This window comes from Pezoporus wallicus, unplaced genomic scaffold (assembly GCF_028554395.1).
Source record: "Pezoporus wallicus isolate ANWC-B61680 ecotype Strahan unplaced genomic scaffold, APGP_CSIRO_Pwel_v1 contig_8042, whole genome shotgun sequence".
NCBI lineage: Eukaryota > Metazoa > Chordata > Aves > Psittaciformes > Psittacidae > Pezoporus > Pezoporus wallicus.
Window position 1 is genome coordinate 2,985,557 of NW_026639380.1, and position 12,874 is coordinate 2,998,430.

General features: G+C 35.7%; 1 protein-coding gene across 7 annotated transcripts in view; it reads right to left on the reverse strand.

The window, feature by feature from the left end:
* Positions 1-1,230: 1,230 nt before the first annotated feature.
* The window catches only part of CEP170 (centrosomal protein 170), a 100,544-nt gene continuing 88,900 nt past the window's right edge, over positions 1,231-12,874 (reverse strand). For all 7 annotated transcript variants that reach the window (XM_057414442.1, XM_057414441.1, XM_057414440.1 and 4 more), the window contains 5 exons: positions 12,468-12,635; positions 12,096-12,184; positions 6,704-6,797; positions 4,695-4,746; positions 1,231-3,245 (listed from right to left, as the gene is read on the reverse strand). In XM_057414442.1, the coding sequence (XP_057270425.1) occupies positions 2,959-3,245; positions 4,695-4,746; positions 6,704-6,797; positions 12,096-12,184; positions 12,468-12,635 (690 nt within the window). In that variant the 3' untranslated portion in view covers positions 1,231-2,958. The remainder of the gene's footprint in view (positions 3,246-4,694; positions 4,747-6,703; positions 6,798-12,095; positions 12,185-12,467; positions 12,636-12,874) is intronic.

The window sequence follows — 12,874 nt, forward strand, 5'->3', positions numbered from 1 at the left end:
AATATTAACCCAGAAATGCACTCCTCTTAACTCTGCAAAGCTAGAGAATATTGGCAACACATGAGGCAATGATAGTAGCCAGGCAATTTGGGGGCTATAAAAAGGACCTGAGCACCTGGAAAGCCCTTGTAACTTTTTCATCAGTCTTTCTCTATCATAAACTGGTATCTCTGAACATCAGAGATGTTCTCCTGCCTTTCTAGAGCTGAGTTCTGTGGAGTGTTACTGTGTGCCACCAGTGCAGCCTTAATGCCACCAGTCTGGGTATCTGAAAGAAAATTACACGTACAGAAGCAAGACAGTGTTGGCTGCTGCTAAGCCACAGCAATGCTCAGCAACACTGAAATGAGTGATCTGGGAAGGAATTTTTGGAGCTTTATATCAAACTCATAGCTTTGCTCTTGCATGAAGCTAGCTAGCTACAGCGTCTTGCGGGAAAAGTATGTATGGAGTCGGAGGAGTCGAAGGTGAGACAGAAGAAAAACACGCACCAGTCTGGAACCAAATTGGAACGTTCAAGTAAAGTTTTTCAATATATGGAGCAGAAGGAAGGCAGTCTGAAAGCCATCTACTGCTGCAACTGGCAGGTGCAATAAAATTCACTTACCTTCCTTCTACGAAGGGAAACAGTCAACTATTTGGTGACTGGCCTAGTGGATTATTTTTGCCTCTAGCTTTGCACACAAAATCAATTCAAGCGTGGAAATGAACCTGAGTATGGGAAAATGGGCCAATATTGTCAGCACTGAATAAATGATACAGCAGCAGCAATAATATATCTTCTTACGGAGAAAGGATGTTTATGAAAAATGCCATTTCCTATTTCAGCAAAGGTAACATAGACTGCAGGAAGACTGTGTAAACCTTCCCATCTCTTCATTACATATTCACACATTTGTTCCAGAAACACTTTATTTAAAAATGGAGTTGTAAATGCATATAACAAAATAACATACATAATAAATGTAACAAAAATAAATAAGGAGAACATGTTCATACAAAATAAGAACATAGTAATGCAAAATGCTTATTACAGAACATAAAGGTATAAACGCCTGAAAGAACACAAACAGAATCTCGCATGAAGAGCCTGCACCTTTTACCCTTCCTAGTGATTTCTTACTTTCCACTCGAGCCTGCAGAAAAATTATGTTCCCAAGCATTCAACAAAAGAAGGAATTATGGTGATGGTTTGGTACACTCAGTTTTCACCGCCTAGCTCTAGTTTCGATTTTTGCCCTTCTCTACCTTCTAAAACATCTCTTGTAGCCACTGTAAACTGGTGTAGTCCAGGCTCCCACAGTTAGCTGGAGTAGAGCATAGTCATACATGAAGGCTGTTTGCTTTTAAATTTTTTAAAGAAAATATGAACTCCATTATACAACAGATTAGTGGGTTTTTTTTACATCTCTACAAAAAAAGTTTTTGCATTTTTATTAACTGGTCCAACCTCACTGATTCTGAAAGGCTGTACAATTTAAAAGTGTACAGAAAGTAGTTGGTTTTAAAACAAATGCCATCTAGGATTATTGCTGAAATATTAAAGACCATTTCATAAAAGCTGCAAAACTGTATATTTAACCTTAATATATAGAGACTGATGCAAACATAGGAAAATTCCAGTCTATTAGTTACACTTAACAGAAATAACATTCCTCCAAATTACAGTGTTCTGGAAATACAAAGTAATTTACTTTTTTTTTTAATTATTATTTCCAAATGTTAAGTTACTGGGACAACTTATAAGGAAAATAGGCTTATAGAGGAAACTTTAAACAGACTTGCTTTCCAGTGGTATAAGCAAAATGTCTATGTTAGCAGTCGTCTTCCAGAATCCTTTTAAATATGTAAGACAGAGACAGCTTTACTAGCAAGACTACAGGAAAATATACAGAAGCAAATAAAACCATTCACTTGGGAGTGAATCTATCGATGAAGCAAATTATGACACCTCTATTTCCAAGTCCCCTAAAGAAAATTTTACATCTCACAATCGTTCCGAGGAACAGTAATTTCTTCTGTAAGCTATGTCGCATTTGAATTGGTGAAAGCCCATTCGCCTCACTACGCTTTGAAATGCCCCATGTTTAAATTTATTTCCTAGATCCAACAAACATTTGGACAGAGATGAGATATGAAATACTTCTACTTTAATTAACATCAAAAAGTCATTTGAAGAAGATCAAAAAGTGCCAAATAGTCTTTGTAGAAAGTGGATTAAAACACTGTGATGATAATACAAGTACAGTATTATCCGTTTTGTATGTACACCAAAACACTGCTTGCCATTTATTGACATCGATATGTTCACCTCCCACTCCCAGCAATCTTAGTGCAAACATAATATGTGAACTTTGTAAACCCCCAAGAAAATTTATGCAGCAACAAGGTTATATAAATCACAGAACTGTTTGAGATTTTCAGTACGCAAGAATGAACGCTTTCTAAAATCTGTCTTACCTTTTGCAGTAATGTGTCATTGTAGTCAAAGATAATGTTTCCCATATAAATCATCTAATTCAGAGTCAAATGTAACTGTTCAACAGTTCTGTACAAACTTTAGTGGAGGAAGTCCGTTCATGAGAGCAGCTTGGCAAAGAGATTTGGGGTTTCAGTAACATTAAATGTTAGACTGCTTGCATGGCTTTTGAAAAGAAATAAATCTATTAAGGGAAAATTGCTGATATTAATAAATTTTTTGCAAAGCACACAACCACAAAGGGCAAACCTGCCACAATCTGCTTTCCTACACGGGTATCTATGCATATCATTATGATTGGAAAAGGATTTGTGTGACAATCAAAGCATCACAGTCAAAGAAAACTGGTTTAATAAAACAACTGCTGTTTGACCAAGCTTTTTTCTTTCTTTTTTTTTTTTAATTATAAAACCAGTATTATATTTTTTTCTTTATTCCTAAACATTCCACATGAAAGGTTTTTTATCAACACTGAGATGTCACTCACGCAGGGTGGCATCTTCCTCTTCCCCATCTGGGTTAAATCTGTTGAAACGTATGCTGAAATCTGACTCGGATTCAGCATTCTCAAATTCCGCTGCACCAGGGTCAGCAGCAGGTTGAAGAGCCCGAGCTTCAGGCTGGCAGTTTGGCTGCACTTGAGGGCGGGTACTCTGGGAAACAGGACTGGACTTCGCCTTCGGCTGAGCTGGTAAGATGGGGCTGGTGAATCCCAAGTTGCTCAGAGCATCCAGGGTACCATCAGGGTCGATCATAGAATTAATTGCTAAGCAATCAAGAAAAGATGAAGCTTTAGATGAAATGAAGCTACACAAACTAAACACTGCCTGATGTGCAGACAGGAAGGAGAGATGACAAACCATCTAAGATTAGCTTATAGGGACTGAAAGATGGGATTTTTAGTCATGTTTAAGGGGCTCTAACGTTACCATTATATATTATGCTTCATTCTACACCCCCATTCAAATGTCCATAGCTGCTAATTCTGTGATCGAATGAAATTTGTATAGAAGAGCAGTCATTTGTTCTATTTAATGCATAATGATGGTCTCACTGTCCCGTTTCCCCCACATAGGGAGGGCAAACTGAAACACCTAGTACAATTTCATCATACTACTAACACACCTGTCATGTTTAACGAAACCTCACTCTTTTTAACTTCCAAAACTGTACTAAGATCTATTAGAAGACCATTGCATATGCAAGGAAATGATTTGGCCTTTCTCTGGGCCAAATTTTTTTATTATGTTCTCTAAAAACAATATAATTTGTAATAAATGAACACTTTTTAATTATAGCTCAGAATGAAACAAATACTAATTTATCTCTAAAGGGAGCTAACAATTTCTCCTGAAACATTATTCTCTTAAAACATGTTTTATTGTGGCACTAAATGTGAATACTAAAAATAACAACTACAGGAAATTTACAAGAAATACAGTAACAGTTATATATAAACATGGAACACTAATCCATTTGACCACTCCAAATTAAACTAAGTATAAACAATACACAAATAAGACTGCAGCTTATTTTAAAAATATACTAAGATTTAAGTTGATTTTGGTAAATGGAACATATGTCCAAATAGCAGACTTTGTAAGCACAACATACTTCTTTCTATCATATACACAGCTAAGTCTTTGCACGTGAAAAGCAAAGTAACTTTTCCATTTTGTAGTCTGTGGACTCCACAGTTGCAAAGAGTGGATTCAGCGGTTTGAGAGGAAGATGATAAGAGCTAATTCTAAATTTTCATTTTATTGTATCAGATACAGGTGGTTTTAGCTTTTGAGATTTCCTATAGATTATGGTCCCAGTGCATTGAACTGTGCTACACGAGGGTATTATTGATGTACAAACACTACTTTATACAGACTAATCTCCGTATTCTCTATCACCTACTCTTCAATACTTACCCATGAAAATATTTCTATTAAGAATGTTTCAAAAATACTTCCTTTGGAATTCTCTGGACTATTTAATTTTCATTTGAGCCTTTTCTCACCCACAGAAGATATCATACTCTTCTGTTTTAAAATAATTCAGTGATATTTCTTTACCAAATGTGCCAGGAATTATATTAATATATGCAACTGATACTGTTAATGTATTTTAATTAAAGGCAGTAACTTTTTTCATGACATACATACATATATATATATAGAAATTGAAGCAAGCAATCAAAAAAGAGGAAAGTGAAAAAAGATAGTACCTTGCAGCTGTTTCTCAACTCGTTTCAGTTCCTGTAAGATTGAGGATATTTCCTAGGAAAGAAACAAACATGTTTCATTAAGGAAAAGGAGACTCAAACTACCTGTCAGTAGTAAACAATCCCCCCACCTAACCTTTGCAATAGGCTATTTGGGTTGTCTCCCCTAGCATCAAGAACACTTTTGCTGCTGGTGGTCCAGCTATGTCCACTACAAGTCCTGGGTGGCAGTGCTTGAGACTGGACAGCCATGGCCCACTCTGAAATTAAGAGCTCTGCTCTGCACTGAAAGAGTGTCAACCAAACCTCACTCTGTTCCTTGCTCATTTGTCTGCATGCTTCTTCTCAAGCACAGACTTAGACACCAGGGCTCTGTACAAATAGGGCAAAGTAGTAGCAAACCTTTAAAGGAAAGTTACAGTACAAGCCCAGTATTAATGGAACAGGGTGACCCTGTTCACATGTGAGTCAGAACAGCAAGATGATGGCATCAGGATTTTGCCGGTAACCACTGGGCTCTATGCCCACAAGACCCTGTACAGCACACCAATGTTGGGTCCTCCGCACCTGTCTGCCTTACAGATTTTTCTCCTCTGTGCTGCACTACTTGCTAACAGACATTGCCACAGCAATGCACTCAGAAACACAGCCATCGCTAAGTGTGCCACATCTTAAATTATAAATATGTAAATCCCACAAATTAAGGATCCCTTATGAAGAACACTGTTAATCCAGGTGCTGAGGAGAGCTACCAGTGACCTTTAAAAGCTGAGAATTTTCAAGGGCACCTATTTAACCTATTTCAGAAACCCATTCTATACTAAGTAATGTGATTTTTGTGGGTGGCAAAGAGACTGATTACCTTGGATTTTACAAAGTCATTATCTTTAAGCAAATTCCACATCTCAGCTGGGCCCAAATGTCCCAGTAACAAAACAAACATCGGTAACAAATGTCCTTTATTAACTCTTAACAATATTCTGTGGTAAAAATAAGCACTGCATTTGAACAACGAATTGCTCTGAAAACTGAGCAGAAACTTGAAAATCAGTGCACAGACAAAAAAACCCCAAACCCTAAGCCATACACTTTCAAACAATGAATTTAATTCCCTGAAAAAAAGAAACCATAAAATGCTGAGCTTAGAAATAAATATACAACTAATCATTTTCTTTTGTAATGAGTGCCTTAAAGCCCTATTCATGGAATTTAGAATACAAAACGCTAAACTTCGATCTTATTTTGGAAATGGGTAAAAGAATTACATTTGCAAAAGTAGAAACTTCTGTAACTAGATAAATGAAACTTAAAAAAAAAAAAGAACCAAAAAAACAAACAGCCAGTGTATCTACTAAATAGACTGACTTACGAATGATTTCTCTTGAAAAAATACACCATATTGCAGAAATTACTGGCCAAGTTTTTAATACTTCCAGGAAAAATCAATTTGGATTAGCTTAATAGCTCATGATGAGCTCATAGAGAAGTGCTAGCCAGCTTGATGCCAGAGGAAATGTGCTCACATTTTACTTCTGAGCAGTCCAGTACTAAGTATGTGAGAAGGAGTTTCCTCTCCCACCCATCCCTCAGAAAACTGCCTAAGTTGATGTTCGTAACAGCACAATACTCCGGACAGGATAATATAGCCAGACTCTCTGCCTGCTCCCACATGCACAGATGTTTTTCAAACCCCATGCTCCGTGTTTAGAAGCAGAGGAGAAGCGTACTAGGAAACAACACATGTGCTCTGTTCCCTCACACTCTCACTCAGTCTGGTCATGAAATGGCTCTAATTACGCAGTGGGGGGGAAGACATGAATCAGCTGCAGTTGTAGTTGGTATCCTATAGTTATCACTTCTGCACAAATCAACATGATTATTTTTCTCTGAAGAGTGCTTTTATTGCAATGTGTCTACAGATTATTTTCTTTCACATATAGCAAAATGCTGTGTTGATATTTAGAAATTAGACAAGAGGCTCAATCAATCCCAGAAAAGATAACTGTTCATACCATGCTTGATGTTTTAACAATAGGAACTTCACTTTCAGCTCGCAACTTGTTTTCAATTTCTTCCCAATTTCTGTCTTTATCCTTAAACAATATTCTAGAAGAAAAATTCAAGAAGAGCATGTTTTAAATAGACAAAAAGAAATAAACTAAGCCTGAGAGATAACATGATGCAACAAAGCAGCATAGGGAGCACTGAATAAAAGTGAAATTGGAGATACATAAATTTTCAGGGAAGCATACATGGTTTCAGCAATACCATTATTCTTGACATTAAAATGGCACTTCTGTAGCTAAATACTTGCTTATGGTTTTGAAAAGACACAGTTTATTCTCCCCTCCAGCACTGAGATGTTTTTCTAAAAATCCAACTATTTTACACTAGTCAGAGAACTCCCTATTAACACTGTATTTTACAACTGCTAAATGTAAGAGAAAGATTAACAGTGGCAAATAAATGCAACTCTTTTACATTTGTATTTTATACTAATTTAATTATGAATACTCTCATAACACAATGTCGTGCGATTGAGGCAAGTGACCACTTCTGCAAGTGATTTTAGTGTTCATAGAACACAAAGAGCAAACATTACTACATACTGCTTCTTGGGGAAAGAGAAAATAAAAGCAATCAAAACTACAGTGAAGAAAGCATGGAATGCTTTATGGCCTCAAGTAGTGTCACCATATTGTAACAAAGTTGAACATCAGATGTCTGAGAATATTGCTTTTATGCTCTGGAAGGGAGTGCAAAAGCTTGCAAAACTACACAGCTGCAAAGCTGGATACGAGAAAGTCCAAATACAATGGAAAATTTAGGACTTGTCTGACAGTGATGAGTTAAAACAAATAAATGAAAAGCACAGCCAATTAAATTTTTATAGGACCATGCACTAAAAACCAGGCAAGTCCTAGAAATATCTGGATTTAGTATACAGAGTCTTATACAGCTATACTTTCTGTACTTTAATAGCATTTATATCACATTGTAAATCAGCAGGAACAGAAAATAAGGCTTTATTCAGCAGTAAACATCACTAGTAGAAAAATATGTTATTTTGACATTACATGGTTTTGTTTCATTTACCTCTTGCCCATAATTATATTGAAATACTTCTACCTTTATGGTGTGATTAGTGCTTTTTGCTTGTGTATGTGGTGTTTTCAGTATTATTTTTTTAGAAATACTTTTCTTACTTTTCTCTTACAATTTGAAAGCTTATAATTTCATAGTCATTTTATTAAAAAAAAAGAAAGAAAAATGATGGAAAAATGAAAGCAGTAATTAGTAATTGTTTGGACTACACTGTGGACAGGCCAATTGGGGTTTGCCTAAGGTTTTTTTTAGGAAGCCTATTTCCTTCTTACAACATTTTTCTCAATTCTTCATTTAGTACATTTTAAACTCCTGGGGTTCTCTGCCTCCTTTTCTCTTCCTCCTTCTAACCAAACCATACCCTAAAAGAACATATGTATAAATGATTGCTGCCTTGTGCTGAACCTCTTCCTACTTTCTGGGGCAAATCTACCTGAACTCCTTATTTTCTTGCGCTCAGTCCCCATTTTAATTACACTGAACTTTGCTGGATGCACAGCAAACCGCAGAGACTGACAATTAGTATCTACACTGACCTCAATGCTTTGCCTAGATTCTGCCTGACTGAAGAGGTACTTGACTGCTACAAGCAAGCCAGTAACACTGCATTCACACTGTAGAGCACTGAAGACCGTGTAGGTCTTCTCACTGCAAAACCTACTTACCTCTTCCCTCCATAATCTCTGAAAATTCCTGCAAACCCATTATAACACATAAAAGACAAAAAAGTAAACAAATTGCATACTGGCTTCCTGGGAACCCATGACAATATTCAGCCTGCGAAGAACAGGTTATATGATACATGGCAAGAATGATGCAGAATTTTTAAATACAATGCAGTTTTGTGTGCACCAGCAGATAAGAATATAACTGATTATAGAAATTAATCAATAAAAATATATAATAAAAAAGCAATTCAGTACTACCCAAGCTATGACCTTGTCCTGAAGAAAATTACAAATATACAAAGGATTTGGTGAAAGGAAAGAACCAGGCACTTGAATCTGTTTAATCTGAACACCATCCTAGGGCTTAGGGATAAAAATCCAGTTTTGTTAGCACTGCGAGAATACAGTGCTGAGGAATACAGTGTCAAAAGCTTTTCTCAATCTTATTTCTTAATATAAGATAGGAATGATTACAGAACTCTGTGGAATTCAGAACATTATCTGCAAATTATAAAACAGAAATGGTAGTGGAGAAGCAGGAAAGAAACTAGTCAAACAAAAAGATATATATTTCCTTTTGCCCATACTAATTTATTTTCCTGATTGATTTTGGCTCATTTTAATTTCTGACAGATCTGCTTCTCAAGAATGACTAAAAATATTTATGTTCTTAATACTTCAGCCTAAGAGAAACTGGTTTTTTTTGTAAAGCTAGCTGTTGCAACTAAAATATTACAGAAAGAAGAGTTCTCACATTCAGAGGAAGAACATTTCTCCATTTGGACCCAGATAGGAAGGCTGAAATTTTTTAACATGTATGATGCAACTGTAGGGAGCACAACTGCCCTATACTGTCCCTGCTCTGGGGAGCTGCTTATGTTGGTGAACAAGTTATTTGAGGGAGGACTTTTACAACACAGTCAGGCTTACCAGCTTACTCTTATTGACGCCTCTAAAAGTTTCTTCCATCCTTTCAGATTCAAGTACTCTGAAAAAACATATGCAACTGCTAGCTTGACAAACCCTAACTAATTCTCACTGTATCTGTCCTTGGCGGAAATTTTAACTGGCTTAACTGCAATAAAAGGGACAGAAGCACTTGTCAACACAGCTGGTTGAACTCATGTGCATGAAAACTAAGCTAAGGTAAAAATGTTTTTTTACCTCATCCTAACTGCTTTATATCCTTTCTAAAAAAAGAAATCCTGAAACTACTCTTATTTTTTCTGATTCAAAATACTAATGACATTAGGAAGAACAACATATTATTCAAATCCATTCTGAATAGCAGGAAAAGAAAATTTTTATCACAGCTCTGGGGAATACATTAAATAATTGCTTAATGAAAGTTTCTCCACTATATTTTGATAGAAATAAGCAATGCCATTTTCTTTAAATCTATATAAAATGTTTATAGGTATGCTTACATTTTTAACATCATACATGATCACATAATTATTACATTCATTACAATGTAGCTGACTTACCTTTTAAGCTCAGAGAATCAACCGAAAACATGAAAGACTTGATTTTACAGTTATACGCTTTTCTCAGAATGAATTCACATACATACGTTTGTTTTAAACCACTATACTGCACTCAGTTTTTTACTTTAAGTAAACTAGAGCTGTGCTAGCAACATATTTGCAGGTCAGAAACCGCCAACTGTCAAGAAAAATCAGAACAACTGAAAAAGAGTATCTACTCTCTACTGCTTCTGAGGCATTTTAAGATACCTATCATCCTGGACGCCTACGACAAATAAGTCAGTCAATAGGCAAGATTCTTGTTCCAATGATGCAGCTTTAAAAGGAAAAAAAAATACATTGGTAAGCAGAGTTCCTTATGGATGTCACTGTATTTTCCCAAAAAATTATGCTCAAAACAAAAGTTAATGTAGTATTTCATTTCTATTTCTAAATTTCAAATGCCTTTTAGAATGACTTTCAAAAACTGGTCATGTTTAAGTACCTCATCACGTGTATTTATTTGTTCGGTTTTTGAGATCAGCTATTAAAGTAAATGATAGCATGTACTTAGAGGTTGATTAAACTTGAACAAGTTATTAACTTCAGCATAATTTGTAATAAATTCTGCATAATGAAGTTGAGCTCTGTTAATCTGGCATAGCTTTTGAAAGTAACAGTACTGTACACCTGAATTTCACAAAGTCATTTGTACCTGAAATTTACATAGCAAAAGACATTCATGTCTCCTTTGTTTAAGGATACTTAAATAAATAGTATGAATCATAAAGGAATATATCTGTGGAAACCAAAGAGGGAAAGGCAGCAAAGGGTGTATTTCCAGTATTATAATCCTGCAGCCCAAAATGCTGAGGTGGAAAAAGAGAAGTGAGATGAATGTCAGGCCCTGACCGTGTTCCAAGACAGCAGAAATAAGGTACTCACAAGGGTTACCTGTAACCACCAGTGGAAAAACCACTCAGAACAGAATGAGTAACAATGGGCTCCAGGTTTTAAAGACTTGATTCTTCACCCAGTGATACTTTTCTTACTACAAACAGCAGGACTAGAAATGGCAGATAACCTACAGTTTGTACTGATTCATATAGACCATTTTTTTCTTCTTGATTTCTATGGACAAGGCTTTTTTGATACTCCCATGAGAATACAATCTTCAGATACGATAGTATTTTGCCACTTTTACTAGTCACATCACCCTTTGCTGAAGTAAATCTGTGATTTGGTGATTAATCTGTCACCCATCTAACCTGATGCTTCCTAGATAAATTGACAATTACAGACGTAATATTTTCTCACATTCAGAAAATTGTATGTGAAGTTCAACCCTATGACTTTATTTTTTAAGTATCCGATTTTGAAATTATCAAGTGCAAAAAGACATGAAAAAGGACACGTGAATAATAAAACCCTGAACTTTGTATTTAGAATTTTCATTTATTATTGTCAACCTAGATGGTCACCAAACGGTTGTACACTCACTCATTCAAGTTAAATGGAACTGTTGGTAGAACAACTTGTTATCATTTTTGACATGTCTATACTTCCTGAAAGCTACTATGACATTTTATGTAGGAATCTAACTACCTAAGCAGGAATTTTCAATTAAAAATAACAGTTACGTCTGCTGTTTTAGATTTGGAAATCAATAGTGACCACACTGTTTCCTGTGTGAGTTCTTTTTCAGAAGGATTTACTGAAACTGCTCTCCCTGTCCCAGTTTTTTCTCTTTCCAAACAGGTGATCCCTACAACTTGGCAGCGTACAGGGCCAGTTTTACAGTTCAGCAACATTTTAACCTTATCTTTTAAGAAAGCGAGTTTTATAAGACTTGCATAGAGGTCATGTAGATTTTGCTCAGTATTTGCATGTGTTGGAACAAGTCCTCTGCTGGAAGTATGATGGATATTGCTCAGTCTGTGTAAACTTGGCTGATATTTGTCTTTATATAATGTGAAAAAGACTAAGGCAATAATGGAAAAATTATTCTTCCCAAATCTTTCTGAATGCTAAAAAAGCCATAGGTAACATTGCTTTTTTTAAACCACAAGTTGCTACTAAATACTATCCGTATTACACCTATCTCTTCTACTAGTAGGACTGTTGGTGAGAACAGACATTTTCAGTAATAATTTTTACAAACCCACCTGATTTTGCCAGCTGTTTTGTCTATAGATTGCCTTATCTTGCGAGAAAATTGGAAGACTGAGGACAAGAGCAAACTGTCCCCCATAACCTGCAATAAGTTTTTAATAAAAAAGTATACTGTTAATTTAATAAGAATACAAACAATTCCATAAATGTTGAAATATTTTTAACTTAGAAAAATGACTTGTTTCCTAATTAGCATCATATATAAAACAATTACATATCAACATTTTGCAAATTAAACAATACACAAATAATTTTTTTTTCTACCTGCTATAGGTAGGAAAGAAAGGATATTGTCTAGAATATTAAGTGGGAATTGTAAAAGCCTGAAATAGACACATTAGTAGAGAATCCAGTTGTGTACTCACTTCATCTCTGCTCCAAGTCCTTCTCCGGGTAATTTTGGGGGGATCAAGGGTGTCTGTTATCTGAGGTCTAGCATCATTAAGCCGACCATTCCCCTCTGGTGGTTTGGAATGCACTAGTGGAGGGATTTTTCTAAAATTGAGACTTTCATCAAATACTCGGTCAACCAACTAGGGGGTAAAAGAAATGAAAACTACTGATACATGCAAAAAACAGATTAATATCCTTTTCTTTCTGAAATGGTTTACAGGAAGCCCATCAAATAAAAATCATTCTCTTGTCTTGTACAGCATAAAATGATTCATCTCTCATGTAACAATACCTTGTAAAAATGAACTATTTTTTCCCTCCAATTACCAGCCACAGAAACTTTGCTTATGGTCAGGTAACATAACAGTTACCTATAAAC